The sequence below is a fragment of the Phoxinus phoxinus genome (genome assembly GCF_949152265.1).
Source record: "Phoxinus phoxinus genome assembly, chromosome: 25".
Lineage (NCBI taxonomy): Eukaryota > Metazoa > Chordata > Actinopteri > Cypriniformes > Leuciscidae > Phoxinus > Phoxinus phoxinus.
The window spans coordinates 23,247,632-23,265,922 of NC_136900.1; the positions used below are offsets into that span (position 1 = coordinate 23,247,632).

At 40.0% G+C, this 18,291-nt stretch overlaps 1 protein-coding gene across 2 annotated transcripts in view; it reads right to left on the reverse strand.

Annotated features, from left to right (window-relative positions):
* The window catches only part of LOC306993592 (SITS-binding protein), a 42,437-nt gene extending 32,440 nt beyond the window's left edge, over positions 1-9,997 (reverse strand). The window contains exons 1-2 of one of the 2 annotated variants that reach the window (XR_013796484.1): positions 9,251-9,995; positions 7,479-7,650 (exon numbers count right to left, since the gene is read on the reverse strand). Coding sequence is in view for 1 of the 2 variants with exons in the window: in XM_079603467.1 (XP_079459593.1) it covers positions 7,479-7,650; positions 9,251-9,721 (643 nt within the window). In the remaining variant the exon portion in view is untranslated. Of the gene's footprint in view, positions 1-7,478; positions 7,651-9,250 lie in introns of both variants that reach the window. The other variant, XM_079603467.1, reaches the window with a different exon arrangement.
* Positions 9,998-18,291: the final 8,294 nt, after the last annotated feature.

Below are 18,291 nucleotides of genomic sequence, written 5' to 3' on the forward strand. Positions count from 1 at the left end.
GACCGGACACAACTTGCCTGGACACATCAATAATGTCTCTCATCAACAAAGTGGACAAAGCTATTTGACAGACGTCGCATGACCGAATCCCCACACCACCAATCGGTTTTAAACCACTATCCAATTTCAAGGCCTAAATGTAAATATACAGCGCTGAAAAGTTTACCTTTGGGTTTGCCCCGGGTCACCGGGGGCTCGTTTTACAGGCCAGCACAACAACATGCCTTCTGGCTGCAGAGCGGCAACTCGGGAAAAACAATTATGTCCATTATCAACACATCGCCGACCAATGGAAGGCGAGAGCCGCGACCACAGGCAGCTGCTGGGTCGCCTTACGAATCTGAGCCAACATGATTGTCATTGTTATGCCACTGGGCATTATATACCATGATATGTCTGTGGTTACTAGGCAACGCAAGACAGCTGCATTGGCAGGACGCTCAACATTTCTGTCTCAAAAGTGAGCCGATTACAGAGGGGTTCGAGAGGTCTCTCCGAAATCAAGGCCGTCCTCTAGCGAGGTGGAAAAGGGATTAAAATCATACGACTGCTCACGCCGTTACATAACTCTTTCTGGGCCTGTGCAAACAATGATCTAGGAAATCATAAAAGGCCTTTGTTTATATCACATGATGAATATAATGTCCTTAGCTGATGGCGTGCCCTTTCGCTTTAATCTAATTCTGTTCAGCCGTCTGGGACGCAGATTACCACTTTCACCTTTCAGCTGCCGAAAGCTCACACGCAAAACTTGGGGGACACCGATGAGGGTGCAAACAATGCGACTGCACGAAAAAAGCAGCGTGACTGTGTTGAGTAAGTCGGGTTATTAATTGCTGGAGTGTGTGCGGGTGACGAGGTGCTGTGTGAGTGCGAGGGCGTCTCGGCTTTGAGTGGTAACCATGTTTAGAGACCAGCTGCCCACCTAAACAAGCCTCTCATGGCACGCCTGGTGGTCCGAAGCACGAGGGGTCATCGCAACGCCCCTTCGCTGACACTATTAGCCATTTACTGAACATTTATCAAACCAGGTAAGAAATCCAGTGGTATGTTTGCACCATGAATGTGAGTAAAAGTGGCAGCTGTTTACCACTAGTGTTGGGCAACGTTATTACCAGTGTTGGGGGTAATGCATTATGCGAGTTACGTAATCAGATTACTTTTTTCAAGAGGTGGACAAAGTACACAACTTCCTTACTTGAGTGAAAGTACAGATACTACTGGTCAAATATTACTATAAGACCGATTTTTACTTAAAGGTATAGCGGAGGATTTTCTTTTTGGGTAGTCTATACTATTGGTCCACCTAAGTGTCAATCATTCTGGTGATATGTTTACGTAAGGCCGTCGTACGTGCTCGTCCCTATGTTTTCGCTTTCTGCGCATGCGCACTTTCAGGTGTATTATGTGTGATGAGTTACGGTTTCAGCCATTCCTTTGAAAATGGCTGAGGGTCGAAAGAGAAAAAATGTATACGAAGTGTATGATAAGAAGAGAAAGGCCGCAGAATATAGAAACAAGACCAGAGTGATTTTGGGTGTATATTTCACACGCTGGCGTGCGCTAGAAGCACAGGTTGGGCTTCCCACTGATGCCACAGTCGCGAAGATTCTACTAGACAGGTAAAGTTTGTCATGCTATTTGGAGAAATTCATTTAAAATCACTGCTAGTAAAAGTTAATGTAAGCTGATTAGCGATGCTAGCCGTTTAATAGGCGTTCCCTCTCGGGAGCAGATAGAGTGTTGCGCATGTGCATTTTTTTAAAAATTGGAGAGGGCGGGTCTTTTCTAAAATTAGGAAAGATCCTCCGCTATACCTTTAAGTAAAAGTACAGTACTTTTAATTTTCAAAGTACTTAAGTATAAAAGTAAATGCCAATGCATTGTTTTATTATTGTTGCATGCAATACTTACAGTCCCTTATGCCCCTGAATCTCTGCCTGCCTACCCTCATATCAATATCACATGTATTTCTATAACACAGTTCCAGTAGTGGGATTGTATAAGTCACTCAATAACGTCCACAATGGTTTCGGACACCCAAATGGCTGTTCCTAGTTTTTGGGCTTTTAGTGTGAATATGTTAGCCTTGTTATCTATAAACTAATGTGCCTCCAAAACAATGACAAAATTTGCATTTAGAAGACCAAACCCAACGTTGAAAATGAAAATCAGGTTGATGTCAGAATCCAATGTCAGATTGACGTTAATCTCCAACGTTGGACAGACGTTGTATTGTGGTTGAAAATCGGTTGACGTCAGAAACCAACATCAGTCGAGTTCTGACGTCAACCCGACTTTCATTTACAACCAAAATGCAACCAAAATCATCCCTGACGTTACTACTCTCTACTCAAGGCCCTTGACAGAAATGTAGTGGAGTAAAAAGTACGATATTTCTCTTTTTTAAATGTAGTGAAGTTAAAGTAAAAGTTTCCAGAAAAAATAATACTCAAGTAAAGTACAGATACTCAAAAAGTGTACTTAAGTACAGTACTTAAGTAAATGTACTTTGTTACTGTCCACCTCTGCTTTTTTCAAGTAACCAGTAAACTAAATATCTGAGTTCAAATAAGTACATTGTTTTCCCACATATTGACTGATAGCTGTAATGTCCCCATGTTGAGAGAAATGGGGAGTAATCGCACTTTACTATTAGCAATTAAAAAGGCCGGGGGTCAAGACCTGCGTATACGGCATTGAAAGGTCCTCTACCTTTGCAAAATAGTGCAAGCCCAGTCCAGGTGAGAAAAAGTAACACAAATGAAATGTAACACATTAGTTTCCATAAAAACTAATGCAATTCGGGGTTTTTTAGGGAGTAACGCAATATTGTAACACATTACTTTTAATGTAACTTTCCCCAACACTGATTACTACTAAAAGTAGCCTGTGTTAAAATGCTGTGTTACTTATTGTAAAAATTAACTAATCAACTGAAATATGTATGTCACTACCCGTGTTTCCATTACCCTTCAAATTGAAATTGCAAATTGAAAATACGGCCAATGGAAACACGTCAATTTCACAAAAACTCTCATATATCGCAAACAAGTTTTTATGCTCGCATGAGGAGGTTTTTCAGGCAGTTCGAAAAAGGAATATTTCGCAAAACTGCAATGGAAACAGTTTTTGCGCATTTACAGGTCACCTGACGTAGATGCCGTCGTATGTCTGGATAGAAGACGGAGAAAGACAAAATAATTACGGGAATACTGGATTCTAAATGCCACAAATCAAGACCTTGAAGCAGACACGAGGGAGATACACCCAGAGACACCTCATGTGTGCCGCTCACTAGTGTAAGGGGCTTTCCTTGCCATTAAAGCTTCAATATCACGGCGCGATTAAAAATAATGGGATATATGTAGACCTACCAACCTGATGCATTGAGTGTTGGAATGACTTATCGAGAGAGGAAAAAAAAAAACTTTTCAGCGCATAACATCGGTTAATGGAAACGTGGTAATTTCGCAATCTTTTTTAATTGACATTTAGAAAATATCGCAAAAGTTTTGCGCAAATCTGTAATGGAAACGCGGCTACTGATAATAATGAAACTTTCTAGACCTACCATGACTATCATGCTCACGCATACTACAACAGTTTTAGGGCCCTATTGTAACGCTCTGAAACACAAGTATCAAACGCGAAACGCAAGTAAGTTTGTGGGCGGATCCCGGGCGCTGTTGCTATTATACCGGCGGGATAAACGACTCTTGCGCCCGACGCAAATCTAAAAGGGGTTGGTCTGAAGTCGCTTCATTATTCATAGGTGTGGTTTGGGCGTAACGTGAAATAAACCAATCAGAGCGTCCTCTCACATTCCCTTTAAGAGCCGGTGCGCTTGTTCCATGGCGGATTGCTATTATAACGGCGGGTTTGCCAGCGCACACCAGGAGCGGTTCACAGCCGAGGAGACCAACGTTCTCGTTAGGCCGTAAAACACAGAGAAGTGACATTGGGGATGATGGAGAAACCACACAAATTAGCTTCGGTTAAACAGGCGTATAATAATTTGGGTAAATGTGTTGCTAGATTTCTGCCCTTTTTTTTCACATCTTCACGGACACAACAATGATTTCCCTCGTGTGTTTATATTTTTCCTTTATTAGTAATAATGTATGATTCGCAAAAATGAAAACTGCTGCGTCTGTTTAGATGAGAGAATCAAAGTGTGTGTGCGTTGTTCACACGCTACATTATGGCCAAGCATACGCCCTTAAAATAGCATATGACTAACGCGCGGCGCCGCTGTCTTTAGACTGGGTTTTTCCTGGTCAGTGGCGGAATTGCTTTCTAAAACTGCAGAATATCACCAGGGAGCGTTTGCGCCGGAACACGCTCCTCTTTGCGCTGAACCGCCCCCGCGAGCGTCTGTGGAGGGAAAAGTCCGCTGTGCGCGGATGCAAAATAGCAATGATATATGCGTCGGTGTACAAAGTCAATTGCGCTGGCTGCAAGATAGGGCCCTAGTGTACGTACACTAATAGTACAATGCTTGTGAATTTTAAATATACTCCAAATGCTCTACTACATCTGGCATGAAATGTATTAATTTAAAAAAAAAAACTTATTAAATTTGTTGGCACTTCTGCCATTTTATCGGTATAGTGTGAGAGGTGACAGGACAAGAAGAGGCGATTTGATCAGGAAATGAAGAGTTGGATTACATGTAATGAAAAACAATAAAAGAACAAATACAGATTACTCATTTGACATCAATTTCAATCCTGAGCTACAGATTCACAATATATAGCTCAAGAATAATTGAATTCATTGTTCAAACTTGATGGATTCAACATTGATGTTCTGTGTCAATTGCACACAAAAAATCAATTGAATTCAACTCATGGACCGTGGACAGCCATTTTACAGAAGACAGTTTGAGAAGTCCTTCATCCTAAACTGATTGATGAGGTGTTGTAGTGATGGTTAGTGACAGGACCTCCTATCTTTACACAGGTAATCTGAAGGTCTTCCCGAGGAGCCATGGGGCTCTTCGTCACCTTCTTGACCTCACAGATTCTTAGAATACCACATTTAGCCACATGGTCAATTCTAGGAAGAGTCGTGGTGGTTTCAAACTGCCTTCACATGTCAATAATGAGGCATGCATCTGGGAAGCTTGAATTTTATAGCTTTTTCCAGCTCAAGGCATTGACGCGGTCCTGTACTGGAGGTCGATGGCGGTTCTGGTTTCTGCTGTGTGGTCGAATCGTCTGTCCGGACGTTAAGTTGTACATCAAACCGGTTGTTATCTCAGAATAAACACCGACAGGGTGATGAGGACCCCGAAGCGGAGGCTTTGATACTGGATGGCATAATTAAATGATTGTAAACAAAATATTGATTTCATTTTTTATATTTTATTAGCTCACCAAAAGCAAAACCAGGATGAGCCTGTGTTATCTGTTTTCAGCGGTTGTTATTGTGGATTAACATACAGGGGCGATTGGCCAATCAGAATCAAGTATTCCACAGAGCCGTGTAATAATTGAACATATCAGCAACCAATGCGATTTACAAGGGATGTAACAATATATCGGGTCACAATACTGTATATGACAATATGTATTGTGTATTTAGTGTCAGTACTGCATTAAACTGCTATATTTAATGTTGAATATAATGTATAATAATGCAATCTATTTGTGGGTCATGATAATGCCAAATGTTAGGTAAAAGAGTCCTACATTATTTTAAATATATCTAATCTAGTCAGTGACTGAAAGCAAGCATATTTGTCTAAAATAATTCTGAATTTTCAGCTTCAGAATCAAGAATATTTTTATTCTGGTGTCATATTGTCCTGTGCTTTGGGTTTCCAGCACCAAGTCCATCCTATTCATTTACACACCCAATGTAATATCACATTTACCATTTTAATCAACAGAACATTTTTTGTTAATCTTTTATCATATGTCTTGGAGTATCGCAATAATGTTTTATCGTGAGTTTAATATCTTGATATGTATCGAAGTGTGACATGTGGGTATCATTTCACCCTATATGATTTACATTTCACAATCCTTAAAACACAAAACATACTTCATTTCTAAACACTGACAGATTCAGTGAGTTCAGTGAAGGATTCATTAAACTGATTCAAACCCGTAACTTATGAGCAATTGTTCATAAGAGCCAGTTCATCACGAACCGGAGTAAACCATAACTTCCACTATAAAAAATAATAATACATTTTGCAACGGAACTGCAGATTAAAAAACATGCTCAATAATTTTGCCAAATACGGATCTCAAGAATTATTCAATATACTGAATGAATATGAAAATGTGTTTATTAATATTATAAATATGAATAATTATGTTTCATATTTATTTGTTTTCTGAAAATTCACGTTGTCGTGACATAGTATTTTATTTTTGTGTGAAATAAATCTACAGCACTAAAATGTAAAAAAATAAAAAAATGTTTGAATTCACTGCATCTGCACTGTAAACAAAATGTTGGTTTAACTTAAAAAAAGCAAGTTACCTTAAAATTTTGAGTTCGTTGTAATTAAAAATTTGAGTTAATACAATGAAAAAGAATGCTTTAATAAACAGAAACTCAAAATAGTATGTTATCTTCACACATTCGTTATCGAAGTTGATTTGACAAAAGATAAAAAGTTGTGATAACAAATCATGAAAATATTGTTTTACAGTGTGTCTGTAAACGTCCTCCACCCTGCCTCCAATCAAAATAACAGCCAGACATAAACACAATGGTTATTTAAATCTGCCTCTGAGATTGTTTGCTTAATTAACTCTCTATATAAACATCAGACATCTGCTGACAAATACCAACGGGTTCAGACTCAAATCCGATGTCCTTTGTTTTGCAATCTTTCACCAAGCAGAAGTAACCATCCGTATTGTGTTACGCTCTCTATGTACAGTACACTGCAGAAAAATGATTTTCTTACTTAGTATTTTTGTCTTGTTTCCAGTCCAAATATCAAATATTTCTTAAATCAAGATGCATTTACTTGATGAGTAAAATTACATAAGATATAAAGTCTTGTTTTCTGGGAAAAGAAATACAAGTTTTTGTTTAAAACAAGCAAAATTATCTGCCACTGGGGTAAGAAAAAATATCTTGTTTCTATTTGAATTAAGATAATTTTTCTGACCCCATTGGCAGATAATTTAGCTTTTTTTAAAGCAAAAACTCACTTAATTTGTATGAATTCCCCTGGAAAACAGGACATAATATCCTATGTCATTTTACTCATCTAGTAAATGCATCTTGCTTTAAGAATTTTTTGATATTTGGACTGGAAACTACACTAAAATACTAAGAAAAGCATTTTTTTGCAGTGTAGGTCCCCCGCGATCTCAGGGCTGAGGGTGTTTTCAATCGTGTAGATGGTCACAAGTAAATACAAGTTTGGTCTGGTCAACAATATGTGAAAGTAGAGGGTGGACAAATTTGTCTGAAGAGTTAATGACGCAGAGCTCCTCTTTGCTTACCTGAGGATCCCAGGAAGTAGCGTTCTAAAACTGACCCGAAGCCAGAAGGGTTGTCCCGAAGGTCGCTGACTGTGAAGGGCTGCATGGAAATGTTGGCATCGTTTATCGGCCAGTTGAGCGCATGGACACTGGCTCCTCCGTACCACGAAATATTCACCATGGAAAAACAGTCCTGGGACAGAGAGAGAGGAGAACTATCCTTAAAATGTATCATGGTCCATCTTTATACACACCAAAGGTTGATCGTTTATTGCATGTGAAAGGACCAATACAGTAATCGATTGAGTTCCTCCATAGAGATTGAATAAGTGAGCATAATCTGGACATGGATATCTAGCTAAGACGCTTTAGGCTCTCATAACACATAAAAACAGGTGCAGAACATCTCAAAGTCAAAGGATTGGACTGAACAATGTGTTCTTAGGCTTAAATCTGAAATAACACATGACAGAGCATTACTGAGGTATGAAATGTACAAAATGAAGGGATTAAACTAGAAAACTTCCGAACTGCTTTAGGTCCTTGCTGAACAAAGAAAGTCCTTGTCTTATCGGATATCTGTGAAATGTATGGAGCACTGTACATTATCTTTGTGGCCGTTTCAGTCCGGTGAACTTTAAACCCTGCTTTAAATATGCATTCGGGAAGACAAAGTCAAAATGTTTTTAATAAGAAATATGTTTTTAATCATTTAATGTAAATATGTTTTTTATTTTATTATAAAGTGATGTCAAATCGATTAATCGTAATTAATCACATCTAACATAAAAGTTTGTGTTCATATAATGTGTATATATGTGTTTATATGTGTATGTAATGTATATGTACACACACATATATGATCTGACAGCATTAATAACAATATAACTATATATAAAAAATAAGAGAACCAATTGTACTCTTTAAAATCACACAAAAAATCACATAAAAGCGCATAATTAAATAATAGCCTACATTTTAAAAAAGTTATATAGCCTAAAGATAAATACTGCAAATAAACAGATATTCACACGCTAGCTATTCTTATTAAACTGTGAGACAAGAAACCACTTAATAATTATTTGTATATTAAGGGGGTGTGACCCACTTTATAATTAATACTTGAGAGGAAGTCAAAACAAAAATTCTTATAAGTAGATATTTTACATAGGCCTAATTATGTGGAGGATAAAGCAATTTGGAGAATGGATGGATTGGCCCAATGTTTCAGTTAGTATTGAATTTGGAACATTTTAGTATCCACAAAAATTTGATTACAAGTTACGGCGTATTTTCATCGGGCAATAACTGATAGCGAACTTTCGCCGGAGGTAACCATAGCAACTATAGCGAACATTAAAGCGATATCCTAATATATATATAGCGAGGATTTTCATTATAAGTTTTTTATTTGCATATTACAAATATTTCACGAAACTGTAGTGTTTTGTTTAACAGACTTTATTGACGTTTAGCTATAGCCTAACTCTGTTTGGTTTCCGTGCGAGAAATTTCCTATCAAACTTTTTAAAAGCCAAACCTCCCTGAAAGTCACTGCACAAGCACAACTCTCACAGTTTTACAATTTTACATGCTTTTTGGTTTGATATTTCTTATATATTTTGAGTAAATGTTCTTGATGCTAAGGTTATTCAAATCATTTTTATAGTGTGAGTGAAATACGATGGTTTTTTTTTTTGAAAAATAATGCAAAGTTATTTTTGTGGGACTTAAAAAAGGGGTTTCAAAGACATCAGGCTATATAAAAAAATGTAGTTCTAATGATATTTTACCTTCAGATCCACATGGCAGTGAATTGGAGTCCAGGTTACACTGTAGCACTCAGTATCCGAGTCCTCCTCTGATTCCAAAGATATCTTCACCTCTGCGACCGAATCCCAAGTGTAGCAGAACTCGGTTTTGTTAAGCCAGCACATGTTCCTCACGAACGGAACCTCAATATCAGTGTTCCCCACGTTCTCCACGTCTATCTCCGCAAAAGTCTTGTCCTCAGTCAGTGTCTGTATGACCAGAGTTTGCGTCCGTCTCTCCCAAATGAGCCCACTAAAGCTCCCCTTAAGGATCCAGTTCTTGTTGGGCTGATCCACAACTTGCCAATAAATGATCCCAATTGTCATGACAAAAAAGATAGCAACTCCCAAGCATGCAATAGCCCCTTTCCAGGTCTCGTTCATCTCTTTCAACCCCGTGTCCCATGTCACCTCTGGGATTGGACTTGGGTTCCTGTTTCGAGTGTGTGGCATGGTGATTTCAGAAAGAAAGAAAGAAAAAATCTAATCGAAAGTGATGATAAAAAGTAACAATCTCGCAGTTAAAATCGACATCATGTCCCGGTCCTTCACGGTAACGCGTTCGATTGTCTGTGAATGTGAATCTTTGAACTGGATCTAATTGCGTTGTTGCGCGCACCGGCCGCCGGTCATCAACGGATCCAGGTCAAGTTCTCCAAACAGAATCATTCCAGAATAAATCAGAAATGTAACGCATGCTGCTTCTAGTGCAATAGCAACATTTAAAGCATTGATCGCAGAAGAGTGAGTAGCCTTACCCGGGTTTGGCAGCAATGCCTACAAATAGCTCCTCAGCGGCTTATTTGCTTGGCCGGCACTTTTGCGCGCTGGTGTGACGTAACTCCATACTGCTTCTTCAGAAAGGTAAAAGAGAAAGTGATTAGGCGAGCTTTGCGATTGCCGGGGCCCCTGATCAGGGGCCGGACAGAGCGCAGTGTGTGATGAATCACCCATTCTCTCTCTGAGTGCACGCGCTTGGCATTTTGGAGACGCGCGTGCAGAGTGATTTACTCGCATATCCATACGCGCAAGAAACACGCATCAACCTTGCGCACAATGTTTCAGCAGGTGCACCAAGTAGGCGATTACTCCCACACTTTTGGTCTAATTTTCACCAGAGAAAAGCTGAAAATATGCATTAGGCTATTGTTTAAATGTTTTATTTTATTCTCCTCACTACAGTACCGCTCCTGCATCACACCACACGTATGCATTGCATCGTGTGTATTGTAGTACATTTGTGTTGCTATGAATTGTATATCATGTATATTATTGTATTTTGTGCATTAAGTATGAGGCAATGACAAATAAAGATGTCTCAAATGATAAAAGACGTATTTTAGCTTAAAACACGTGCCAAGTAATTTACTCTCATGTTTTAATAACACTGATATACTTGGCACTGATACACCGATAACTGATAACACTGAATGATTCTTGGCAAAAAATAATAATAATAATGATATCAAAATGTCCAGACGTGTAACCATAATTACTGATTTTTGTTGTGTATACACAACAATAATAATAAATAAATGCAAATAAAAACTAATAAAAAAAAAAAAAAATCATATTTCAAATGAAGTATTTTCTATGGACCAACGGGAGACAATGACGACAGGGTGGTAACAGTGGCTGAGGACTGAGGACGGGCAAAAGCAGTCAGGTGAGGTGGTTGAAGAGGGAGGCTGGGTGGGGTTAACATGACTGAAGATGATTGACCTACAGGTAAGTTTATTGGATAAAGGAGATCAATTTCTCCACTCCCTTGAAAAATATCCATAGAGTCTAGCCGGAACTCACTCTCAGTGACCTTCTGGCCTTCTGTCAGAGTATACACAGATACAGAGACGAAAGAGGCAGAGCTGGAGAACACAATGGTGAGTTTATTGAACTAAAAGCAGGATAAACACAAGGCAGGTGAGTAGTGACTTGGATGGCAGATTGTGGAGTGACCAAGCAGAATGATAACTTGAATCTGATCCGTTGCAGACGAAGAAGACGAGACGAGGAGCGCAGAGGGGATCACCGGGAGAAGACAAGGAGATGACTTGGAGGTTGACACAGCGATGACTTGGTGTGGATATTAAAGATATAGCGTAGGGGACAGTTCTCACAAGGTATATATCCAGGTAAGTGGGTCCATTGCTCTAGATAAGGCCAGACAAAATGTGTCCATCCACCTATTTTTATGCACATTTTGGGATATCGCATAAAGAAACGCTGGATGGAAACGCCAAGATGCGCATAAAAAAACGTATGCCCTCAAATGAGTCAGATAATATTTTTATGCAATACGACAACATGCACATAAACTGCAATGGAAACACTTTTACCGAATACATTTATTGATGCGCAATCAAAAAAGACATGACTTTGCAATGGGATGGCATAACTAGACCAATCACCGGACCAATCTCGTTAAACAGCATCTGAACTGCTGTTTTGGTCATTCTGTAATGCCTGACTTAAGCCTGTTATCAAAGTGGTTCGGTAAAATTCCCTCTGAGAAGTGCATCACACAATTGCGTTCACAAACTGAATGCAAGATAACATGGCTTCCACTGCAGCACCTTCCATTTTTCTTAGTGATATTTAGTGCCAGTTTATCAGGAAGTGACTCACTGGATGGAAACAATGCTTTATTCGCAAATGTTTTATGCGATATTCCAAATTTGCGCACAATTTAAATTCACAACTTTTGATTGAAACATAGCTAAAGACTCTGTTTATGTGCTGAAGATTTATAGCAGTGGAGTGCAGTGGTGTCTGAATTGAATGAGGAATTCTATTTTATATTTTTACATTAACAATGTTATTATTGCTCTATTTATCAAAACCAAGTATAAATCTCACCAAGTTAGTGTTTTTAATCATATTTACATTTCTTACAAAATAATAACTAAAGGTAGTAATAATTTAAACAATATATTTTATTTGTGAACTCTCAGCTGTTCTTTTTAATATTCAACTTATTTTCGGATCATCAGTCATCAAGCTAGGCAAACACTAGTCACACAGGGGCGCCGCTAGAAATTTTAGGCCCTATGAAAGAATATGAGGTTGGGCCCCCCACCGCACATATTCCATTAATAAAATCAATCTCTGGGGGCCCCAAAAGTGCGTGGGCCCTTAGAATCATCCTAACTTTTCCCCCCTTAGCGGCGCCCCTGAGTCACAGACATGAAGATGTACAATTAATTTCATCAAGCTGATAGCTCACTAACCCACAGTCATCATGTTTTCACACGTGTTAGTATGACATGACATAAAGCGGTGATATGGAGCACTAAGTGGGTTGATGTCTACTTTAGAAAAATAAGAACGATCATGGGAACATATATCTTGTAAGTGCAAATATTTGATACTGGGTGAAATGTTTGTGAGTATAGCATATTTATTTGGAGCACACCACCAAGTCATTTTCTTTGTAAATGTAACTTGGCCAATAAATGTGAATTCTAATTCTGATTTAAAAAACAAGTCTTTTAGATAATTTAACATGCAACATCAAAAATTATAACAACTCACAGTTTTTGAATAAAACCATTTAAAATTAGTTCAAATAAATATTTGAATAGCCTACACCACAAATATGATTAATACTTACACCAAAGTAAATTATGGGCACACCTATTCATTCTTAATTACCCTTATAACAATATACAAGACTTTATAGTGGAAGCTGTAAAGGATTCCCAGAAAAAAATGTGTGTTAGCTTCTGAATAGCTGAAGCAAGCCACTCACAGCCATTCCCTTTTGAGGGAACTCCACGCTGCGACTGAACTTACTGCGCCATACTGATGAATGCCTATCCTAGTGTGAAGTCATTAAGAGCACAGCCTGGGACTAAAACATTTGTGACCCTGGCATATAGTCCAGATCCAGTCTATAAAACCTTATAAAAGTGTGCGGGGAAGACCAGCCCGCAGCATCACATCACCTTCTTGAAGTGAGACTTCTGACAATAAAGCTTTAGAAGCTGCCTTGCTCCTGTTAGCGTGGGTTCTTACAAGCAGATGTGAGGGAAAATCGGGTGAATCCGAAGCAAACCAGCAGCTGGTCAGTCTTACGCCACTGGGAAGTCCGGTGGATGTAAGTCTCAAGAGCCCTTACTGGGCAAAGCAGATTGAGCTTCTTTTGGTCCGCCGACACAAAAGGATGAAGATGACAGGCCTGCAAGAACATAGAATGCAAGATCGTAGGTACTTTAGGCACATACCCCGGTCTAGGGTGTAATATGGCTTTGACCCTACCCTGGGCAGACTGCAAATCTCCTACCCTCTTAAGGAACATAAACACTAAGAGAAATGTCTTTTTTAGTGTAAGGAATTTCTCAGATACTGAGTCCAGGGCCTCGAAGGGTGCCAGGGACAACCCTTCTAGCACCACACGCCAAATCCCAGGCTGGAAATCTCATGTGAACTGCAGGCCTCAAAGTGCCACATATGAAACAGGTTCTTAAATAGTGCTCCCTGATTCAGGTACCCAGGGATGTAATCTGCTCTCTGGGAAACCAGCTTGCCCTGAGATCACAAAAAGTTCGGGTGTGCCAGTTTGCAAAGAGGACATGACCACAGACCCCCCTGATGATCTATGTATGAGACTACCAATGGGTTGTCTGGACGGACAAGAACATGAAAGCCTGAGATCTGGGAGGAAGTACTTCAAAGCTAGAAATACAGCCATCTTCTCCAGGCAGTTTATGTGCCAAGAGAGATGATGCCCTCTCCTCAAACCTCAAATGTGGAGCCGCCCTCGAGGATCTTGCCCAGCAGAGGCTGACTGGCAGGGAGCGACCAAACCAAATCTGGTAGAACCACCCTTAGAGAGGGCACACATCTATACGCTATGACACAAATATACTGGGCAGAAACTGACATATGTGTTCACTGGAGGCCGCTGTCCCCTAAAACACTGATGGCGGCGGGGTTAGCAGATCGATTTACGGACAGTTCCGCGGAGGAGCAGGTGCACCCGAGCTTGTGTGAAGTGGGATATACTAGACGAGAATGGCTTGCTCCACCTCGGTGTGGAGATCTGAACAGAAGATCAGGCCTCAATGATTGAGCTTTGCTATGCAAGTATACTTGTCCAGTTCACTCTTGCGACATGCTTCCTGCTTATCGGCCCGGCAATCAATGTTTAATTTGGCTATGGCCTGAGTGATAACCTCCACCAGCTCCTCGTAAACAGGGGAAAGAGGTGGCGAGTCCTCCAAATCCCCTGCCTCTATGCCTACGATATCCATGACCGCAGACTTCTGTATCTCGAGTGAAATCACTGGAACCTGCGGATGAGGTCTTGGAGCAAGTGGGTGAGGTCTTGGAGCGAGCGGGTGAGGTCTTGGAGCAAGTGGGTGAGGTCTTGGAGCAAGCGGGTGAGGTCTTGGAGCAAGCGGGTGAGGTCTTGGAGCAAGTGGGTGAGGTCTTGGAGCAAGCGGGTGAGGTCTTGGAGCAAGCAGGTGAGGTCTTGGAGCAAGCGGGTGAGGTCTTGGAGCAAGCGGGTGAGGTCTTGGAGCAAGCGGGTGAGGTCTTGGAGCAAGCGGGTGAGGTCTTGGAGCAAGCGGGTGAGGTCTTGGAGCAAGCGGGTGAGGTCTTGGAGCAAGCGGGTGAGGTCTTGGAGCAAGCCATTCTCGTCTAGTATATCCCACTTCACATAAGCTCGGGTGCACCCGCTTCTCCGCAGAACTCTCCGTAAATCGATCTGCTAACCCCGCCGCCATCAGCCTTTTAGGGCGCAGCGGCCTCCAGTGAACACATATGTCAGTTTCTGCCCAGTATATTTGTGTCATAGCGTATAGATGTGTGCCCTCTCCAAGGGTGGTTCTACCAGATTTGGTTCGGTCGCTCCCTGCCAGTCAGCCTCTGCTGGGCAAGATCCTCGAGGGCGGCTCCACTCGAGGTTTGAGGAGAGGGCATCATCTCTCTTGGCACATAAACTGCCTGGAGAAGATGGCTGTATTTCTAGCTTTGAAGTGCTTCCTCCCAGATCTCAGGCTTTCATGTTCTTGTCCGTCCAGACAACCCGTTGGTAGTCTCATACATAAATCTTCAGGGGGGGTCTGTGGTCACATCCTCTTTGCAGACTGGCACAGCAGAACTTTTTGTGGTCTCAGGGCAAGCTGGTCTGATCCCATCTCACACTCCTCCGCAAGCTCCATTTGCGACCCCCATGATTGGACCTGAATCACAGATCTGGAGATCAAAGAGGGCCAGGCGGGAGGGGAGCGTTCTCAGTGGAAGGGTCATAGGGTAATGTTGTGCCAATCAGGACTGGGATAGTTTCACATATGTTTGAGACACAGTCACGCTGAGGCGATCCCCATAGCGCCAATGTCAGATGCAACATGGAATTACTTTAAAAGGGAACAAAAAAGTATGGGAGTTATGTATTGTCCAAAAAATGCTACACAAATCACAAAAAAATCTGTCTATCTACAGTATCTATCATCTGTCTGTCTGTCTATCTATCTATCCCTAGCTTTCCCAGAAAACTTGTATAGAGAAAGAACTTCTGATAGTAAAGCACCGATGTGTCGAAGAGGCCAATAGCCTAAATGCCTTGAAGATTAGTTGCGACTGGCTCAGATTCTGTAAGTCAGCCCTTTTGCACCTCAGGATTCTGCTGGCAGGGCTCTGGTCATTGGATAAGGCTGTGGGAACCTCACCTTTGCTGTTCACTCTTCTCCAATAATCACATAACCACTAGACGGCTTCACCTATCAGCTGACTACTGGTTGCCCCCATTTTCATTTCACCCATCAGCCTTATTTATTTTGATTAATGTTCAGATTTTGACTTTTTTTTTTCAGAATGGCAGCAAAGGCTTGCCAGTTCCATCTTCTGCTCATGTCCGCGGATGTGTGTGTGACTTTGCCAAGTTCATCTTTACAGTGGCCTTGGCTCAGGGTCAGAGTTGAGCGTGCTTTGGGGCCATGTCCAAAGGAAGAGTCTCAATTTACACATCAACTATATGACTCCGTTGAGAAGTGCTATAAATAACAGCTTGAATGATTGGTGGCTGGCTCTGCTTTCCACAGACTGTGGGAGTGAAGCATGAAAAATAAACGGTAGTATATATAATACATGATTTAGTGAATGACACTACATTTTGATTGGTATATCAGTGTAAAGGCTTCCGTTTCACATTTTAAAAGACAATTTCATCAGACAAATTTGTTTTATTATTTATTTGTTTACCTCTTTACTTGAATAAATAATAGATACAAATGATATCACATAACACAACATTTTAAATTATATCGACAGAACAATTATTTTATGTTCCCTATTTGTGTTTATTTATTTCACTCTTTTGCACTTACCTGTAAATAAATACATTAATAAATTAATAATAATAGCTTTTCACTTTAAATATTATCTGCAGAAAAATATTTTATAAAAATAAATATTTTTGAATTCATATTTACTCAGTTCTATTTGAATGTTTTATTTGTTTAAGTACAAAATTGTAATAAATAAAAAATAAATAAATACGATGTTCAATGTGTTCACAGATTTTTTAACCCCACTGTATGTCATTAAAACAGAGATACATTAAAGTAATCCCGAAGAGAGAGTGCAATATTAAATTATTGAAAGAATTGGACTGCTCAACTGTTTGCATCTGCACACATCTCTCCTATTCTCATGGATTCTCATGGAGCAAGTCTTCTGGAATGTTTTGGACCACCTTGAGTTTTACAGTTGCGGATCTTTTTCATGTACATTCATGTAACATAATATCCCAGTCAATGCAATAACGGAAAATATGAGTGGCATGGCAGTCCCTCAAGGAAATATAAAATGCTGTTTGACAAAAGTAAAAAAAAAAAAAAGCACAAAGACCTTTACAAGCACAAGTATTCACTTTAAGCGAAAAGACTTTTCCATCTTCCTGTCTGGATCTTCAATTTACAATTTCCCTTTGGATATTTAATATAACCCAAGCTGGGAAAGTTTCCATAACTTTTCTCGCGCCTGGCGTCTCCACCACAGTTAACCCCAATTTTTAGTTATTTTTTTGGTCCACATATTTTATCTTGCTAAACAAATTTCCATTCTGATTGCCTTGACCAATTTTCCATGCAAATAAATTATCTTGACTACTTTTGTAATATAATTTGGGTGATGGTAGCAATGGTACAGAACTAAAGAGTTCAAGCGTTTTACTTTTTTATTATTTAAAAAAGAAAAACTGTGGACATCACTAACATTAATGAATCAAATACATTACTGAATCACTTGGCCAATCTTTTTTAAAGAGCAAACCAACAGTGAGTCTAATGTTATAAGCACTGTGATTTGCAGTAGTAGTCTGAACAAGTATAAGTAGCCTAATAAAGCTAATTAAGACGTATTTCATGAGAAATAATCATTTCAGATTTCACCCCGCCGCAGAACAGGCATCAGTTTCAGTCACAAACAAACTGCATGGTCCCATCTATAAATGGCAGCGTTGGAAAACAGTGTGTGAACAGACCTTTGCTTGAAGGTTGAGAGGAGTCGAGTTGCACGAGTATGTCTCCTCTAACCCACCCGAGCCCACCCTTTGCTAAACATTGGCACCTTGACAAGAGCTCTTGGGCTGTGCTTCAATTACAAGAGCCTCGGCCAAGTGTCTTACACCCAAGAGCTCTCTCTAATCTCACACAGGTACTCCAAAAACAATTATATTGAGGACCAGGTAACGTTTGTCTCTGGTGAAAAAAATAAAAGTGGCATAAGACAAATTAAAGAACTAACCATTACAGAGAATTTACAGAAATTTCAGATTTCTATGACAATTCCCATAGTAATAATATAAATATAAAGTGCAAATGTGAAATTACAGGTTGGGGTGAAAATATTCCTGGCATATGCTAATAACAGGGAAGAATGTTAGGCTTTGACAAGTACAGTTATTATAACACCCATAGAAATTTGAGTCAATGTTGGTTCAGGTTTGCAGATCATTGTGAGGAAAGGTTTCCCTCTTTTGACGGAAAAGGGCTTTGCATCACTGACACTCGTTCATTTAG